This window comes from Trichechus manatus, unplaced genomic scaffold (assembly GCF_000243295.1).
Source record: "Trichechus manatus latirostris isolate Lorelei unplaced genomic scaffold, TriManLat1.0 scaffold00001, whole genome shotgun sequence".
NCBI lineage: Eukaryota > Metazoa > Chordata > Mammalia > Sirenia > Trichechidae > Trichechus > Trichechus manatus.
The window spans coordinates 19,745,879-19,765,822 of record NW_004443937.1 but is presented as its reverse complement, the minus strand read 5'-3'; the positions used below and the strand labels follow the sequence as shown (position 1 = coordinate 19,765,822).

Here is a 19,944-nt window from a genome sequence, read left to right as displayed (position 1 = left end):
TCCGTATGATCTTAACTGCCTCCCCAAGGACTGCTTACTCATTGCAAGGGAAAAATAGTAATTATTCAGTAAAGAAATAATACCTTGACCAGCCAGTTGAAATGTGGCTAGTGTAAATAAGGAAATGAATTTTTGAAATTTAATTAACTTTAATTTTAATAAATATATGTGGTTAATGGCTACCTTATTGGACAGTATACAATAGACACTTCACTGACCTCAAATGTTAATATTCTATCTTCACTTCCTCCAGAGTCAACGGTTTCTTTCCTCACATTCTGACTGTGGTGTGATGGATCACTTTTGTGTGGCCTTTCTAGCCATAGTCTTGTAACTCCCACCCAAGTGACTGGGCAGGACTGTGTGACAGGGTACTTGTGACCCACCAAAGAGAATGGTCAGTTTTGTCATCCCGCTGGGCTTGAAATGAGCCACCTCAGAGGCAGGAAAGAGAGAGGAACCCACCACCACCAAGGAAGAACAGCTAGGAGCCAGCATGCCCTTTGGACCCAGGATACCTACACTGAGAAGCTCCTGGAAGCAGGAGACAGACAGAGAAAGACAGCGGTAACCCTGAAGAAGGAGAGGAGCAGTGGTAGGAGAGACCCGGCAGCAGGAGACAGCGCTGTGGGCTTCCCAGCCCCTGGAACGAGAAAACTGAGTGCCTTTGGGCAGAGGCCCAGGGCCAGGGAGAGGCGTGCCTGTGAGCATGGCTGGGAAGAGGCTGTCCTGATGGAAGAACTGTATCTTTGAGTGTTCCTAAGCCTGAATTGTAACCCATTACTTCCCTAATAAACTCCATAATCGTGAGAATGGTCTGTGAGTTCTGTGTGGCCATTGCAATGAATTATTACATCCAGCAGAGAAGCAGAGAATGCCATGGGAGGGACGTTAGAATTAGTAAGGATGGTGGAGAGAGGAGGCATGCAGACATCTGCCTCACAGGAACCAGCCTTGGGCTGTTCATCTTGACTCTCCTTCCCCCTTGTGAAGTGAGAGGAGGTCAGACACCACCACTACTCCATTTTTACAATGACTTCTACCCTTCCACACTTTTCAGACACTTCACTCCAATTATCAATGCATTTTTAGTTCCTTGTTTTCTGCAACATCCATCTTCTCAATGCACTGTTCCATGTGTGATCACTCTGATTCTGCCCTTTGTAGTAGCACTTACTCCTTTCTCCATTATTAAGCGGAGTTGTTGATTCTCCTATACAGGAAGTAGGTTACAGCACAGTACCACGGCAAACAGTACAGACTGTAGAGCTGTGGTTCTCAACTAGAGACACTTTTGTCCGAGAGGACATCTAGCAATGTCTGGAGACATTTTTCGTTGTCATCCCTTGGTGTGGTGATGCTGCTGCTGCTAATAGAGTCTAGTGGGTAGAGGGCAGGGAAACTGCTAAATATCCTACAATGCACAGGGCACTCCCCACGACAAGGAATTATCTGACCCAAAATGTCAATAGTGCTGCTGTTGGGAAACTCTGCTCTAGAGCCAGACTCCCTGGGTTCAAACCCCATCCCTGATACTTATTAGTTGTGTGATCTTGGGAAGAGATATGTAAACTTTCTATGTCTCAGTTTCCTCATAAGTAAAATTGGGATAATAGTAGTACCTATCTTCTAGGGCTCTTGTAAGGATGGAATGAGTGAATATGTGTAAAGCACTACAACATCATGTGGCACATAATGTTATATAAGTCTCAGTACTTATTACAATCACAGATGAGGTTAGGGAAACTTCCTAGGAGATCTGAAATAACAAATGTTCCTCATAGGGACTGTAGCAAAGACTGATGGTCCCCTAACCATATATATTCTGCCATTCTTCCTTAATAAAAGGACACTAATTTTACTTGGGGCTGTGCCTAGCCCTGGCAACTACGTGTGGTCTATGAGATGCAAATGTAAGTACTGTCAGGGACTTCTGGGAAGGCTCCTGAAAGAAAGCCAAATCAACAAAAGGGTCGCCTTTTTGCCATCTCCTCTTCCTCCTTTTAGCTAGCTGGCATGCAGACATGATAGCTGGAGATTAAGCAGCCACAATGGACCACAAGGTGGCCTTGGACACTAGAGCCAGCACTAGAATAATGGAGCAGAAAGAAAGAGCGTGGGTCTGTGATAGCAGTACAACTGCCACACCAGCCCTGGACTGCCTTCCTCAGATTTCTTTTGCCTGAGAGAAAAACCCCTATCTTGTTTAGGGCACTGTTATTCAGGGTTTTCTATTATATTCAGTGGAACCTAGTCCTAACGGATGGAATGGCTACTATACTGCAGGCAAAGCACCAGGAGAGAACAGGCTGCCCCTACTGATGTCTGAACATTTCCTGACTGGCAGAAACTAATTCTGGCAAAAGTTCTCAAAGAGAAGCGGATGGTCCAACATCCACAAAAAGGAACCACATACACATAGCTCTTAAGTCTCTGGGATGGAGCTTTCTCATTACATGGTACACCCAGGCTGATCTAGGACACTGGAGAAAAATTCCATGAAATCATCCACTACCACCAAGAAACTCTGAAGGAACAACTGCTTCCAGCGCTGTATGGAGTCTTGCCAACAAAGGATAGAGGGTCTCATAGTGGTAAGAGGCAGTCCTTGCATTGGGCTAAAGGCACTGGCTTCAGCTCCAAACTCAGCATTCCTCCAAGAATTCACTTCATTCATCAACCCACACTCTCCAAATACTCCCACTTGTGGCCTCACTGAACCTTAACTGCAGGGCAAACTCCTCCAATGGGAGTGCTGACTCATCTTCATCTGTGCATTGTGCTGAAGGCCAGCACTCCTCAAACTTTAACCTGCTGTTATGGACTGAATTATGTCCCCCCCCCCCAAAATATGTGCTGTAAATCCTAACCACTGGTGGCACAGTGGTTAAGCGTTTGGCTGCTAACCAAAAGACTGGCAGTTCGAATCCACCAGCTGCTCCTTGGAAACCCTATGAGGCAGTTCTACTCTGTCTTATAGGGTTGCTGTGAGTCAGAATCAACTTGACAGCATTGGGTTTGGGTCTGGTATACCTGTGGTTATAATCCCATTTGGGAATGGGTATTTCTTTGTTATGTTAATGAGAAAATATTAGTGTAGGGTGCGTCTTCAATCAATCTCTTTTGAGATATAAAAGAGATTAAATAAGCAAGTGAGCAAGCAGAGATAGGAGAAGAGAGATGCCAAGCCACATAAAGGTAGGCCAGGAGCAGAAGCTCAAAAGCGACAAGGACCTTCCCCCAGAGCCGACAGAGAGAGAAAGCTTTCCCCTAGAGCTAGCGCCCTGAATTCAGACTTCTAGCCTCCTAAACTGTGAGAAAATGTTTGTTAAAGCCACCCACTTGTGGTATTTCTGTTACAGCAACACTAGATAACTAAGACATCTGCCCATTATTTCCTCAGATCTTGTAAAAATGTAGACTCTGACTCAGGAAATCTCTGGTGGGGCCTGAGATTCTGCCTCTCCAACGAGGTCCCTAGTGATGCTGAAGCTGCTAGTTTGTGGACCGCACTTTGAATCATGTGGATGTAGATTCTCATTTTCTAGAATTTCTTGGCTGGCCCTCCCCTCTCTCCCAACCAACCTGACCCTCTCAAGTTTACCGACTCTTCCTCATCAACTCCCGTATATACTCCTTGCCATAACTCTATTGATGGATGCAAAGCTAAGCACAGGACTGACCAAGTCAGGCTACTGGTCCTGCACTGACCTTGCATATCTGTTTTGAATACTGAAAGCTGGAAGAAAGCTCATCTCACCTGGGGCCACACTATCTGGAGCATGGCTGATGACCCCTGGCTTCATGCACTGCCCTCTAATTTTGGAAAAGCAAGAACCTGCAGAGCTAAGAGGCGAGAGTACCACAGATGAGACCGAGTCTGTCTTGTTTCCCACATTCACCTTTCCTCCCCTCTCAGTCCCTCACCACTATCACTGGAAACGGATATTCTTAGGACACTTGGCTGTTCCCACCACACCCTCTCCACTGATTCACAGAGTGCTGCAACTGCTCCTTTTGTACATTCTACTACATATCTGCCTGATGAAATTGCAAATTCCTAAAAAAAAAAAAAAAATGTGATGCAAGGGTCAAGAACTACAGTGGAGTCACAGCTTTTAAGAAAAACTTGGGCCCCACTATGAATGCATTACTAAGTAATGTGCTGAATGCTGCTAGTGATCAAGACAAAGCCAGAGAACGAGCTTCTGGAAAGAAAACAGGGTAACAGAGGCCCCTAGACCACTACGGACTGCACGACAAAATCCAAGTGGTAATCTGGCCCCAGAGGAAAAGGGTAAGACGCTCGATGTCCCAGTGGCTGATGCTTATAGGAGACCTGACAGGGATCTGAACATTCCACCCCAGGAAGCTGGCGACCCCAAACGTCACCGGCCCCACCCCTCTGTACCGGGAGAGGGAGGTCGCCAGGCCAGCTCTTCAGGGCAGGAAGGTCGATCGCACCTCCACGGACAGGGGGCTGGGCCCTGGCTCGGGGCAGCCTAGCCGGGCCCTCGGGCGGCGTCTGCGAGGCCCGGACGCTCAAGCTCCGGGTCAGAGTGGGCCGGGCCATCATGGGATAACAGGGCCACCGAGCTCTGGGCCGCTCACCCAGAGCGCCCCGCAGCCCCGCAGACTGTAGCCAAACCGGAAGCGCGAGCTGACAGCCGCTCCCAGCACCTCTCTAGGAAGCCGGGAGGCTGGCCCTTCTCCATGGTTCCCCCAAACCAGACTCCACCAGCGACTGCTACGGCGCCTGATTCTCAATTATTTTCTTATGTCTTATCCCCCTAACTAGACGATAAATTCCTCAAGGAGAGGCAACCCACATTATACTTCTTGTGATGTAGTGAAAAAGCACGGGCCTTGAATTCTGGTTCTAACACTCCTGGCAGTAATTTAACTTCCTAATGAATTTATGGCCCCTGCCTCTCACTTACCGAGCCCTGGTGGCCCAGTGGTTAAAGCGCTTGGATACCAACCAAAAGGTCGGCGTTCAAACCCACCAGCCCCTCCGGGGGAGAAAGATGTGACAGTCCCGTAAAGATTTACAGCCTTGGAAACTCTATGGGGCAGTTCTACTCTGTCCTACGGGGTTGCTATGAGTCAGAATCAACTCAGTGGCAATGGGTTTGGTTTTTCACTTTAAGGTATGAAAACAACTGTGTTAGGTGTTGAAGACATAGACTCTGTCCTCGCTGCCACAAACATCTCATTTGATCCTTGTCACAATTTTGTACAAGGCAGGTATCAGTAGCTATTTTTTAGATGAGGCTCTAAATGAATCATTTCTTTTATAAGAATCAGCACAAAACTGGTTCCTATGAGGCAGAGGTTAAAGATGTCCCAAATGTCCAACTTTTCGAAGCTGCTGTACCACTCCATCATCTCTAACATCAACTACTCCCTCCCACCTCAGTACTCTCCCTCCCATCTTTGGGTTCCCTAATTCACTGCAACATCTCACAGAACTCACGAACCGCGTCAAGGAAATGGCTCACGTGGTTGTCGAGGCTGGCAAGTCCCAAATTCATGGGTCAGGCACAGGGTTCTCCCGACCCACACAGCTGCAGGAGCTGATGAACCCAAACTGGCAGTTCAGACCACAGGCTGCTGGCTCACAGGGCTGCAGAAGCTGGTGAATCAAGTCACACAGTAGGCCACAAGCCTAACGGTCTGTGGAGGCTGGTGAATCGGCAGGTCAGGGCCTCTGGGAGAGGTCAACTGATCACAAACTGGACGCACCATCCAGATGGAGAGTGAGCCTCACCAGGCCATAGCCCAGGAAAGGGTATAACTTTAGTAAGGGTGGGGCTTGAGTCACACCCCCCTGCAAGGCTGCAATCCAAGACACACCTTATACTAATCCTGCCTCATCAACATGTAGGGGTGAGGATCCACAACACATAAAATGGAGGCCAAGCAGACAATACTGGGAATCATGGCCTAGCCAAGTTAACACATAACCCCAACCATCATAGCTTCCATATACCTTATCTGGGTAGTCCCACTCAGTCACTGAGTCACAAAGACCATGGCTAGAAGGGCCATATTAAGAAATTCATTGTACCACAGCCTTATGAGGCTCAAGAATGAGCTCAGGCTGAATGATTGGATTTAAACCTGGCTCTAACTCTGAATTAGTATTCTTGTCCTATGCCACCCTCCCTTCTCTAGCGAGCATAACTGGACAAGCGTGTAGTTCTCTATAATCAAAGTGGACTATTATGTATCTCGATTTTTTAATAGCTTCATGGTCTTCTCCCCCACCTCAATCCAGACTGCATGCCAGATTTATCTTTTTGAAGATTTCTCCCTAGTTCAAAATCCTCTATTATTTGGCCCTACCTTACTAATTTTTCCTCCTACTCTTTCAGGTGCCTTATGCCTCAGTTAGTTTTCTGCAGGTCCCTTAGATTGAAATTTCCAATTTCCACTGTTTTACGTCACACTACTTTCTAGGTGCAGCTTGAATGCTGCTTCCATCTTGAAGCTTTCTCATCTTTTCAGCCTGAAGTTCTCCTCTGAGCATCTCAGACTGGAGCCACAGGGGCCTTCAACACCCCTGGCAAACTAACAGCAATTGTCTCCCCTTCCCTCCACAAGCCACTATTTCAAACCTTAAAAAAAAAAAAACATTGCCAAAGAGTTGATTCCAACTCAGAGACCCTATAGAACAGAAAAGAACTGCTCCTTAGGGTTTCCTAAACTGTAATCTCTATGGAACCAGACTGTCACATCTCTCTTCTGAAGAGCAGCTGGTGGGTCGAAACTGCTAACCTTTTGGTCAGCAACCGAGTGTTTAACCATTGTACTATCTGGGCTTTTTCAAACCTTTAGTCCTTGCCCAATCTACATCACTTCATCTCCCTGAGTATATGACCTTGCTCCCTAACTCAAGAAATTCAGAGAATAAAGTGAAACCCCCTCAATATCCTGACAGTGAAAGCAGATATAGCATGTAAACCCACCTTTTCTTCCCTTTCCTCATCTGAAAAACATCCCTTCCGTTCTTCCTCTAAAGCAGATCCCTTTTCCTCTCTCGACTCCATTCTGTCCTGTGTTGTCAAGAACCAAGCTCTTCTCCAGTTAACTTCTTTTCCAGAAGCAGTCAAACATAATTAAGTTGCTCTGACTTTACAAAATCTCCAACCCCCATAACATTTTTTCACTCACTGCCCTCTCAGACAGTCTCAACCAAAATGTTCTTCAGAGCTTCCATGGTTGCCTTCCTAGTTTCCCACCTCTGATCACACCTTCCAATCTTCTTTATCTGATTATTGGTGTTTGCTCTCCGCCTGGACAATCTCATCATGACCATATACATGCCCACAAATTCCAATCTGTCTTGTCTGATCTGTCCTCCTCCTGTCACAGGTATCAGGGTCCTTACCATAAGCCATCCACTTGGCTATTCATTAGTTATCCTATTAAACATACCACAGATGAGCAAAGTGGGGCTTTAAAGAAACATGACTAAGTTACACACAGAATCTGCTTTTAAGATCTAAATCCAGGTTGTCTGATTTCAAATCCTAAACATGTTATATACTTCTTTGCATGTCCATCTGGATAGCCCAGTGTCTTAAAATTCATCTCCCCGGCTAACCTTTGTTCCAACTCTGATGTTCTTGCAGCCAACAGACCGGAGATACGAAGTAGACAGCCAGGCCTTGCTTCAGAGGTGCCTCTGGGTGGACTCACTTCCACCGAGTTTGCACCACCCAAGGACTTCTCTACGTTAAAAATAGCCCTAATTTCCCAACCCTGTAGATCTTAAAATAACGAAGATGTAATCTATCCTTACTGTACTGAAATCCACCTTAGTATTCAAGTGCAACAACATTACGATACAAAGAAACTGAAAATTGCAAGTAACCAACCAATTTGTATAGTTCTTTTCCTGTAGTGGTATTTTCATAGGACAAGTTTACTATACTCTCAAGCATCAAGAGATTCACATTTTAACCACCTACTCAATTGAGTTAAGTTACAGTGGGACAAAGGAACTGATTTTTCTAAGGATGGAGTTAACAATTCCACCATCATCCGGCCTCTTAATCCTGGCCTCAGCCTCAGGCTTTAATCCATAGGTGCAAACATTGTCAGCATGTCAAAAAGAAACTTTATTACTTTTATAACAGCCATCTATGCTTTCTTGCCCGATGCCTTCGGAGCAGGTGTTTTCTGGGCTGGGGCTTTCTGGCCCTTCTGAGCTTTTGGAGGCCCAGCCTTCTGAGCTGGAGCTTTCTCCTTCTGGCCTGCTGCCTTTTCTTTCTGGGCAGGAGCCTTCTTGCCTGCAGTGGTCACCTTCTTTGCTGGAACCTTTGCAGCAGTTGTTGCTGCAGCTGCAGCTGCTCCCTTTGTAGCAGTTGCTTTTTTGGGAGAAGCTTTCAGGAGAGCTGCCCGTTGAAGCTTCTTAACTTCATGCTTTATTATTCTGTTCCTCTGAAAAATTTCAAAGCAGGAAAGTATTTGTTGCACATGTATACAAAGAACCCTAGGACTGGACTACAAATAATCCCGTAATTCTAAAATTTCCCATCTCTAGCAAAGACATTTTACTCACACAACATCCTAGGTACCTCTGGAATTACATTTAGCAGATTTAAGCTAAAATGCTAAAGACATAGGTTGAGAAATCTTTTTTAAAAAGGCATTTATTCACCAGTCCTTCTCTACAATTCCAATAGGGTTCAGTTTTAATCAAAATTCCAATGACCCTCTGGTTGACTGGCTGCGAATTCCTTAAGGACAGGGTAAAATATAATGAATGAGAATAAATTCTTCCTTTTCACACAAAGCACTCAAGGGGCTACCAGCACTGGCTACTGTTCCCTTATTATCCTGGAGCAAAGTTACACAACTAAGCAGATCGTAATTTAAAACGTGTACTTTCACTAAAAACTTTAAAACTTTACCATTTTCTTTGCCTTCATGACTTTATAACGATCAAAATCCGTCATCTTGGCTTTCTGTAAAATGAAAAAACAAAAAACAAATTATCCCTCTGGAACCACCTTCCTGCCCTCTAAAAAAAGAAAAGGTCAGAATTATTCAAATAATTCCAAGTCATTACCTTTTCTCTGGCTTCAATCTTCTTGGCCCATCTTGTGGCTGCCCATTTTGTACTGATATCTGCCTTCTGCCAGGCTTGTCGGACATACTTCTGGCGGGCACTAGAAAAGTCAGGACCACAGATCAAGGCATCAGCTTTCAAGTTGAACAATTTTAATCCAAACTGCAAACCAGTCCATTTTATAGACATAAAAATCACCTTTAACCATGTACGTAATAATACCACTCAGAATAGTGGACGTGTAGAAAATTATTTCCTTTTTATAAAGAGCAGGGCAAAGTTAATTCTTAGGTCTAATATTTTTATTTTGTGCAACAAATGCTTAAAGTTTCACAAATACCCTAAAATTCAATTATGACCTTTCGAAATTTATTTCACATGCAAATATTTCAAAGTATCAAAACTCTGTATGCTTAAAACAAAAACCCACACAAAACCTAGTTAAGACCAGTGTGCACCAGTCCTAAGACAGAGAATTTCATGAGACATCTGTAAGAATGCTCTGAAAAGATATGCCACCAGAAACTCCTTTGCTGCCATGAAGTTAGACAAGTATCCCCAAGATTGATCCCTAACTGTGCTTCAAAACAATGTTGTACTCAATGTCGTTAACTGCCACCAACTCAATTCCAACCCACGGCAACCAGATGGACAAAAAAAAGTCTCGGGCCATACTCCTGCATCAATAATCCATGACTAGAAATTCACTAGTTTAACTGCCTCTTCACGGAAGAAATGCAAATGGTCAACAGTAACAGATGCCCAAATTCACCTGCGGTTATGGAAATGAAAATTTACGTATCACAACAAATGTTCACCCATGCCAAGGGCTAACATCCAGTTCTGGGGGAAGGTGTGGGAAAATAGGCACCATCATTTCTGGTGCAACCTACTGACCTTGGAAAGGTTATCTGATAACACTAACATTTCATATACACGTATCTACCCTGGCAAATGTGTTTTCCGTAACCTCTCCTACAAGAACTAAAAGCAGCACCATTGACATATCCATTCACTTCAGACTGAGACTGAAAAGCTGTTCAAACACCAGTACCTGCATGTCTACGATGCATATGCTAGGCACTAACTATTTGAAGTGCTGAGTTTACAATACACCTTTCTACCCCACTGTTTCAGTAGAGGGAAAAAAATGGAATAGTGAATACAATGGTACAAACATCTTCTGGAATACAGTGGTAATAGGTTCATTCATCATACATGTTGATCATGTATCAGGACTTCATTTCTCTATGGCTGAGTAATATTCCATTGCAGGTATGCACATTTTGTTTTTCCATTCATCTATAGATGGACATTTAAGTTGCTGGATCATAAGGTAATTCTGAGGAACTGTGGCTGTACTACTTTACATTTCCATCAGCAATGGACGGAGAGTCCCAATTTCTCTACATCCTCACCAAAAGCTGTTTTCTTCTTTTAATCATACCCAATCCTAGTGGGTGTGAAATATCTGATCGTGATTTTGTTGAGCATCTTTTCACGTGTTTGTTGGCCATTTGATATAATGTTTTATTTTATTTCTATAATCTACACTGTGTCAATCAAATAAGGTGATGCATATTACTTAAATAACACGGTAGGCAACAGATGTTGGTGATGGCTGCACATGATTGATGTAACTGGTGTCACTGAACTGTACACGTGAATAATGTATTGTCAAGTGTCACATTATATTTTTACAACAAAAAATAACACACAGTAAGCAGTCAGCTAATAATACCTAGTATTGAAAGAGACAGAGTTAATATTTTTGTTTTAAAGCAAAAAGTAACTAAAATAGGTTCAGGGAGAGACCACAATTTCTTAGGGAGGGCTTTGTTGTTTGAAATCCTGAAAGAAAGGGGGATCCGAAGAGAAAATTTAGATTCTGTGGCTAAATAAAGGCCAGAGAACTACCCAGTGTGGAAAAGTGATTGACAACATTTTAAAATTAAATGATGCTTGTTCTCCTTCTACAATGTAAATCTCTTCTGAATCACTCTCAATCTTCAGTATTGTTTACTGTATAAAAAACAAGGAGAACTTACAAGGGATAACTCTTTGCTGTGCCAAGCATGGCCTACAATCCAAACGACACATAAATACGGCTGGCAAAAAGGTTTTCATATTAATGATTTACATATATGGATATGATTTTGTTGCATCGAAACAGAGAAAGATGCTTGTGCTTCCCAGTTTAAAAAAAGCAATGGGAGATCATTCAAATTACAAAAGACCATCCACAAGGACCAAAACCACTTCTCACACATGTCAACCACCCTACAGAAACGAATACATTTAACATGCTGTATAATACTACGCCATTTCTAGGAAATCACAAAATCTGCTATTTCAATCCAGTCTGTGCTTAGAGAAATACTTCATCTAAAAGAACGGTTTTTAACAGGAAAAATAAGAGGTTAGAACTTCATGGTCTTAAGGCCTGGTTCTATGCTTTCCTCTTAAGAGACACAATCCTCCCCAGCTGATGTATAAATAGCCCAGACAGGGAAGCCACGAGTAGGGTGGCATGTCCCTGGAAGGGAATGAGATGTGATACTTCAGAAAATTGAGTTTTCTATTGAAAATGTTGAGTTATTTAATTCTTAGTGATTCAAGGTACTGAGAAATGCTTTTACTTGGAATGCACAGCCTTGAATTTTACATTGTAAAAAATGTCCAGAAAACAGGATGTGAACAAAGCCATTTTTCTTCCATTACATGCTAACAGAACAAAGAACATATGTGTTTATACACTCTATGCTTTATTAAACTACTATGACTTCAAAAAAGAACAAAGAGAAAGAGAAATTCCAATAATTACCTGTGTGGGAACTTGAGGATGAAGTCAGTGAGCTGCATGCATTTGAAAGGCATGGCCTGCCTCCTGACTTGAGTGCAAGGTCCATCAACCAAAGCCTAAAATACGTAAGATAAAGGATCTCGCTACAAAACATGATAGTAATCAAAAAGGACAGATATTCTATCCCCACTACTACTTAAATATACCGCTCAGATAAAGATTATCCTATCTTTTGGCAGTCTTTAAAAATCAACTTGAATCATATCCTCGTTTTTTTGCTCAACACAATCACTCTTCTACATCATTAAATGCGTTCTGAGCAATTATTTTAAACTATTAGTACAACATACAAGCAAATGACATATAATATCCTTGGCAATTTTTAAGTCTTTAGTCCTTACATTTCTAGCGAACAATTTTATGTTCGTTCAAGCCTTTGATTTAGTTGGTTCACAGCCTTCGTATGATGCCTTCAAACCAAGTAGTCCTGGTTGACTCAAGTCTGTCCTACCGTTTTCTAAATAGTAACGTAAAGCCACCATACTGGGTACTCCCACCTATGGTATCCACCGTTCACCAAGTAACAGATATCACATTTTTCCTTACACTTACCCTGTTCTGATCAATAACATCAACAATCGCGACCAGTTTCCCGGCATGGGGCCCAAAGGAGACGTAGGCCACCCGGCCAACCTCCACGAAGCGCCTGAACACCTAAAACGGGGGAGGGGGGAGGAACATTCAAACTGCATTCAGGTTTATAAGATTCCGCAGGTCAAAGACAACGTGGCTGAGAGCAGCGACAGGAAACGTGAGGGGAAACGTCCAAGCGCCGGGGGCAAACCTGGGCAGAGAAGCCGGCAGGGGCGGTGGCGGAGGAGAAAGCCCCGCTCTGCCAGCCTCCAGAACTAAGGAAGGGGCCTACACTTCCTCGCCCGGGGCCAGCCAGGCCACGGGTCGCCTCAATCATCCAGCGCCGGCGGCGCGCACGCATGGCCCAAGGCGCGCCGGGCCCTCCACGCGCTCGCCGGCTCGCGGGCCGCCGCGTCCGGGAGAGCCCGAACCCTGCGCACCGCCTGTCCAGGGACCCTCATCACGCGCTGCCCGGAACTCTCTGGACGCAGTTCTGCGCCTCAGCACCCTGGCCGAGAAGGAGGTCTAGCAGCCCGGCCACCAGACCTGAAGCCAGCTGCAGCGATACTCACCATGTTGGCGGCGTTCGGCGAGAAGGAAGAAGGCCCGCCCGATGGTGCGCATGTGTAGCAGGCCAGCCCCGCCCTTTCGGTTAGCGAGGCGCCGACGTGGGCACCGATTGGTTGGCGAGGAGGTGAGTGCACGCACGCATGCTCACAGTGAAAACATGGCGGAGCCGGCTAGGTACTGGCCGCCCCGGACCTGTGGAATGAAGTTGCGTTCGGTGATCTGGGACGGCGAGTTGCAGTCTCTAGGTTGAAGATGAAGAGCACAGAAGCCAGTGACTTCCATTGTATACTCTGTTCGTATCCCTTTTGAATTCTGCTCAACATTTTTCCATCTTTTCCTTTTACTCGCCGAGTTTTGTCTAAATTCTGGTGTTCTTCATGACTTAATATTGCTTTTTTTTCTCTCCTCACGTTCTCTCCCCAGATGACCCCGGTAATTTTGTTTAACCTTTTATTTTGAAGTAATTCAGACTTACAGAAAAGCTGCAAAACTAGTGCAAGTAATTCCTACAAATCCTTTTCTTACATTCTCCAAATGTTAACATGTTACTACATTGGCTTTATCATTCTGTCATTTTTTTCTGAGAGTACATTGCAGACATAATGTCCTTTTAGCGCTAAACACGTTAATGTGTACTTTCTAAAAACAAGCATGTGTATTTTCTAAAAACTCTTAAATAATCACGGTGTTGTTAGCTGCCGTCCCATAGTTTATGTGTAACAGTACAAAACGTTGCCCAGTTCTTCCCCACCTTCATGATGTTTGATATGTTTGAGTCCGTTAAATAATCACAGTGTTGTTGTTTTTGTTGCTAGGTGCCATCAAATGGGTTCCAACTCATAGCAACCCTATGTACAACCGAACGAAACTCAGCCTGGTCCTGTGCCATCTTCGCGATTACTGCTATGTTTGAGCCCATTGTTGCAGCCATTGTGTCTGTCCATCTTATTGAAGGTCTTCCTCTTTTTTGATGATCCTCTACTCTACCAAGCATGATGTCCTTCACCAGGGACTGGTCCCTCATGCTAACACGTCCAAAGTACATAAGACGAAGTTTCGCCATCCTCACCTCCAAGGAGCACTGTGGATGTACTTCTTCCAAGGCAGATTTGTTTGTTCTGGCAGTCCAGGGTATATTCAATGTTCTTCACCAACACCATAATTCAAAGGCATCAATTCTTCTTTGGTCTTCCTTAGTCATTGTCCAGCTTTTGCATGCATGTGAAGTGATATGAAATACCATGGCTTGGGTCAGGCTCACCTTAGTCTTCACAGTGACATCTTTGCTTTTTAACACTTTAAAGAGGTCTTCTGCAGCAGATTTGCCCTGTGCAATATGATTTCTTAACTGCTTCTTCCATGGGCATTGATTGTGGATCTAAGTAAAATAATAATCACAATATAATGATCAAAATCAGGAAATTAATGTTGATACACTAGGATTATCCAACCTGCAGACCTTATTCAAATGTCATCAGTTACCCCACTAAAGTCCTTTAGAGTAAATTTTAAAAAAAATGTTTTTCCTGGTCCGTGATCCAATGCAGGATCATATGTTGCATTTAGTTATCATGTCTCTAGTCTACTGATGTTTTCAAAAGGTATAGCATAGTTATACCTTTATAGCATATAGAATGTCCCCCAAGTTGGATTTATTTGGGTTCTCCTCGTGCCTAAATTATGCATTTTTAGCAGAAACACTGTGTGCTTGATGCCTAACATCGGAACACACATAATCTCTATCTCAACTTGGTGGTGTTACCTTTTATTACTGGTTAACGTGGTGATCTTTTTGCTGACAATTTCCAAATGTATTTCAAGCATTACCTGTAGGCTCTACACCAGCATATCTTGCCTGGAGTACTCCAATAGCCTCCTAAGTGACCTACCCACTTCTCCATTGCCCCCCTTTAATCTAGTCTCTGCTCAGCAGCCATAAGGATCTTTTTAAACAAGTAAATTAGGATCACATCACTTTTCCTGTTTAACACACTTCAGTGGCTTTCCACAGTATGAGAATAAAATGTAAACTCCTTACTCTGGCCTACAAGGCCCAGCATCATATGATCCTATATCTAATCACACCCTCATTCCCCTTCTTCACACTCTTTCAGCCACGTTGAGCTTGAACAGACTAAACTCTCCTGGCCCATGACCTTTCCACATGATGTTTCTTCTGCCAGGAATGTTCTTCCCTCTGTTGACACTCATTGCTTGGCAGTGCATTTTTCCCAGATATCTCTTCTTCAGACACTTTACTTGGCTACCCTGTAAAAAATAGGTACCCCTACCCTGCCGCAACCCTCTTATTTTCTAGTTTGGCCTTTTGGTTCCCTCAGAGTTATTACCACAATTGCAATTTTTAACTTACTTTTCTGTCCACTTGGGTTGCTACAGTTTTGTGCCAGTTAGAATATAAATTCCATGAGGGCAGTACTTTGGCCTTTTTCTCTATTTTCCTGATCTTAGCACAGTGCTTGGTAGCATCTCAATAAGTGGGTAGTGAATGAATTAATCTTAAGGCCTTGGTATCTTACTTTATAATTTACAAAGCAAAAGGCATGAGTAAGAATGTTCATAGCAGCATTTTTTTTGCAATAGCTCCAAACTGGAAACTACCAAAAGGCCCATAAATAAGAGAACGGATAAATCATGGTAGTGTACAGCAATGACAGCGAATAAACAACTTCCCAGAACAATATGGATGAATCTCACACATAACACTGAGTGAAAGAAGGCAGACATAAAGAGTATGCGCTGTATGATTTCATTTATATGAAGTTCAAAAACAGGCAAAATAATCTGGTTGTTAAAAGTAATGATCATGTTTACCCTTGGCAGGCAGGAGGGGCTGGAGGGGAATAGAGGGCTTCTGAGCTACTGGTGTTCTATTTCTTTATCTGGCTGCTCCTTATGGCTCTGTTGAGTTGTGAAAATTTGAAGCTGTACCTTTCTGATTTTGAGGCGCCTGAGTGGCACAAATGGTTTGAGCTCAGCTACGAACCTAAAGGTTGGTGGTTTGAACCCACTGAGTGGAGCCATGAAAGAAAGGCCTGGCAATCTGCTTCTGTAAAGATTACAGCCAAGAAAACTCTATGTAGCAGTTCTACTCCGTAACACATGGGGTCACCATGAGTCGGAATTGACTCAATGACAATGGGTTTGGTTTGGTTTACTTTTCTGACTTGTGCATTCCTCCACCCACCCCCCGCAAATGTATGCTAACATCAAAAAAAAATTTAATGTCATTTTCTGGCTCTACACCTAGAAAATTTTATTTGCAGGTCTAGGGAGGGGCAGGAATCTGCATTTAAAAACAAACTCCCCTAGTGGCTCACTGGACGCACTGGGAAACACTTTGGGATTCTCTACACAGTTCCAGAATTATTTTTCTAAATCACATTATCTGATTATGTCACTCCTCTTTAAAGTCCTCCAAATGCCAATTTTTACCACCTATTCTACAGGATGAAGTCCAAACTCCCTAGCGTGGCATTCAAGGTCTTCCCCAGTCTCACATTAACATGCCTTCCCAGCTTTTTCTCTCGTGCCGTTCGGCGTCCCCCACCCTATATCGTTTTAGTGACGAGTCCCGTGGCTTTTCATGCAGGTGGGCCACCTCTATAGAATGCCCTCGCCACTCTTTTCTCCTGAAGAACTGCAGCACATCCTTGAGCCCCTCCCAAGCAGCCCCAGGCTATTTTCAGATTTCTCTGGTGCTCTGTAACTCTCCAAGCAAGCCTGTCTGCCTCGGCAGGTCGCAGCCGTTCAGGAATAAGCGGGATACCTTTAGTTACTACAGACATCAGAAACCAGACGACTGGTCCAAACCAAGCCAACGCATAGCTCTGGTTGGGCGGCTACGTCCCTGTTCGTCCAATCGCCGAAAGGAAGGGCAACATAAGTACAATGCCAGGAACCAAGATGGCAGCCTAGAACGCGGTCTCAGCCCTTTCGTTCTCTACCTGCAGGCCATGCCCATGCGGGAACGCGTCCCTGCTCGTCCCATCAGCCAGAGGAAGGGCGACCCGCGGTCCGCACCTGCAGCAAACGTAGCAGCTGGAAGGCCATCCTAGACTTGGGAGGTTTCTGCTGGTCTTTACCTCTACCACTCCTGGAAGCCGCGCCTCCTGCCCTATCTGTGCGAAGGAATGGATTGGAGGGGCGGGGCAGGCGCCAAGCTCCGGATTCCTGCCGTGGGCGCCGAGCGGACCGGTAGCGCTGGTCCCGGCTATGGGCGCAGGGGAGGGCAGCGGCACACCCACTGTCTGGCAGTGTCCCAGTGTCCCTTCGGGTGTCAGGGCTGTCTGCCTGTAACCAGCTGGACCCAGCCTTCCTGACAGCTTCAGCTGAGTAGATATATCTCATTTTTTTTTTCCTCAGTCGCTGGAGATGGAAGTGTCAGCTTAGCAGACAAAACGTTTGTGGAAGAGAAAGAATCTAAGCACGTTCAAGAAGTGAACCAGAACCTACCGAGAACCCCTGACATCCTTACTTGTTTCTGTAACCTTTACGAGACGTGAACCAACCCCAGATATGACCAGCCTGGCATGATAGTCTTCAGGACAGGTGCATGTTTGTTTAGCGATGACAAAATGTGTGTTACATCTGTTCTCAAAATTCGCAATTTTAGGAGCCTTGAAGCTGAGCAAGACAGTGTTCAAGCCCAATCAGCCTAAGACAACCAGGAACAAACCTGTAGTCCAGCAAAATCAGATCTATTGTTTCATTGCAATGAGGGAGATCGCACAGCAGAGAAGCTGTGGGGCATCTCACCAAACAGAGGAAAAGAGAACTATTGTAGGATTCTGGGGAAGTATGGCGTTCAGATGAAGTTTAAATGAAACAGCGTTTTGACAGATTCAGAGCAGGGCTGTGTAAAGGGGTCAACATCAGGCCTGGACTGCACAATGGGCGCGGAGTCCTATTTCTTTGAAAATGCTGTCCAGAAGCCTGTTTTCTGAAGCTTTGCCCTGTATTGGAAATTGAGGCCACTTCTCTGTGTCAAAGTGACTTAGATCCTCTTAGGCAATGGTGGCATGTTTCATCCTTACAGATAAAATTCCAAACAGCAAAGTTTCAGAGAGTCTTTGATTTTAGAGAACAAAGTTTCTCGGTAAGAAAGCAGTAGTAACTTAAAGAAGAGTGTTATTATTACACTTTACAGAAGCAGCTTGTTCTTGGAAGAAATACTGTTTTCTGTCAACTTTGCAGCTGCCTTTATTTGTATCTGTTTTTTTTTTTTTTTTTTTTGCCTGATGGATAGCCATGAAGATTTTACTTTGTCATATCCAGATATTTTTTACTTAACAGGAATGCTGATGGCATAGCAGGAAGATACTCTGAGGGTTATATCAACAGAAAAGTTCTAGATCTTTCGGTTGCAAAGCAGGAGGTAAACTCACAAAACACAGGTGATGACACACCCTGGGATGAGAAGGAAGTTCGTAATGAGGAGGATGTTGGTCTATTAAATCATAGTAACCTGAGGGAGCTGTAAAAGGTCGTCTTAGCAACCTAGCAATTGCCCATACAAACAAGAAAAAAAGGGTGAAGAAACCTCTGATCAAAATCGTAAATATATCCTTATTAGAAAATGTTCAGGAGATAGTAGGAAAGAAGTGAGAAGGAACATAAAAATCAAATCACAAGGTAAGATGTCTTAGTTACCTAGTGCTGCTATAACATTTTTGTTATAACACAAATGGGTGGCTTTAAAGAACAGAAATTTATTTTTTTGCAGTTCTGGAGACTATAAGTCTAAACCAGAGTTGCAGCCGTGTCAATTCCTTCTGTAGGCCTCTTTCCTAGTTTCTGGTGTCCAGCAATTCTGGCATCCCTGTGCTTGTAGACGGGTCCTCACATGGTGTCTGTCTTCCTTCTGTGTGTGTGTCCATGTCTATTCTGCTCTTTTGATAAGACACCATTCAGAAGTGATTAGGTTTAGGACCCACCCCACTCTGGCATGGCGTTATTAACGTAACAAAAGAGAACCCCTGTTATCAAACAGAGTCATATTTACAGGTACAGGAATTAGGACTTCCACATTTCTTTTTGGGGGACACAATTCAATCCATAGCATAAGGCAGATAAGAAATTTTGCTATTTGTCCAGACACAGTGACCAGTAAATTTCCTTTACTTCTCCATCTCCCAGTTACCCAGTTCCACAGCTTTTTTCCCTGGAGGCAACCACTATTATATACACCTCTTATATATCCTTTCAGAGATGTTCAGAGCAGATACAAGCACATGGGCTTATATATTCTTCCAAAGGAGAATTCTTTTGGGCTTCTTTGTCTTCAGGTGAAAGAGAAACCAGGTCCTTGCTAGAATTATGATGGGAAGGTTAACAGAATGGTGGGAAATCTTCCCAGCTGAATTCTCCCTTGATTTTTGTGGGTACTGATTTAGGAGATAATATTGGAGCTCTTATTCCCTGACCTTGAGCATAGAGAATTTGACCCAGCTGGAGCTGGACTCACAAGGACACATCAACTGGGCCCTGAGGTATAAAGACAATAGCTAGGACAATCTTGAAAGACATCTTTTAGGCAAATTTTCACATAAATAGAGCACGAAAGACCCACATACTTTCCACTCTTATCTTTTTTTATTAGCCTTTAGTGTATAGTAAGATTTGTTGGACCAATGAATACCCTTCTGACTGCCCTTACTGAAACCTGTACGAATGATTATTAAGAAAGACAATTCAAAATGTAGAATCATGGTGACTGTCTTAGTCATCTAGTGCTGCTATAACAGAAATACCACAAGTGGATGACTTTAACAAAGAGAAATTTATTTCTTCACAGTAAAGTAGGCTAAAAGTCCAAATTCAGGGCGTCAGCTCCAGGGGG

At 43.9% G+C, this 19,944-nt stretch overlaps 1 protein-coding gene across 1 annotated transcript; it reads right to left on the bottom strand.

Annotated features, from left to right (window-relative positions):
- Positions 1–8,102: 8,102 nt before the first annotated feature.
- RPL14 (ribosomal protein L14) lies at positions 8,103–13,119 on the bottom strand. Its single transcript, XM_004368414.2, has 6 exons — positions 13,088–13,119; positions 12,495–12,596; positions 11,904–11,998; positions 9,080–9,179; positions 8,922–8,975; positions 8,103–8,448 (listed from the first exon to the last, which is right to left on the bottom strand). The coding sequence occupies exons 1-6, from the start codon at positions 13,088–13,090 to the stop codon at positions 8,149–8,151; spliced, it is 654 nt and encodes a 217-aa protein (XP_004368471.1). The 5' UTR covers positions 13,091–13,119; the 3' UTR covers positions 8,103–8,148.
- Between the last annotated feature and the right edge of the window lie 6,825 nt (positions 13,120–19,944).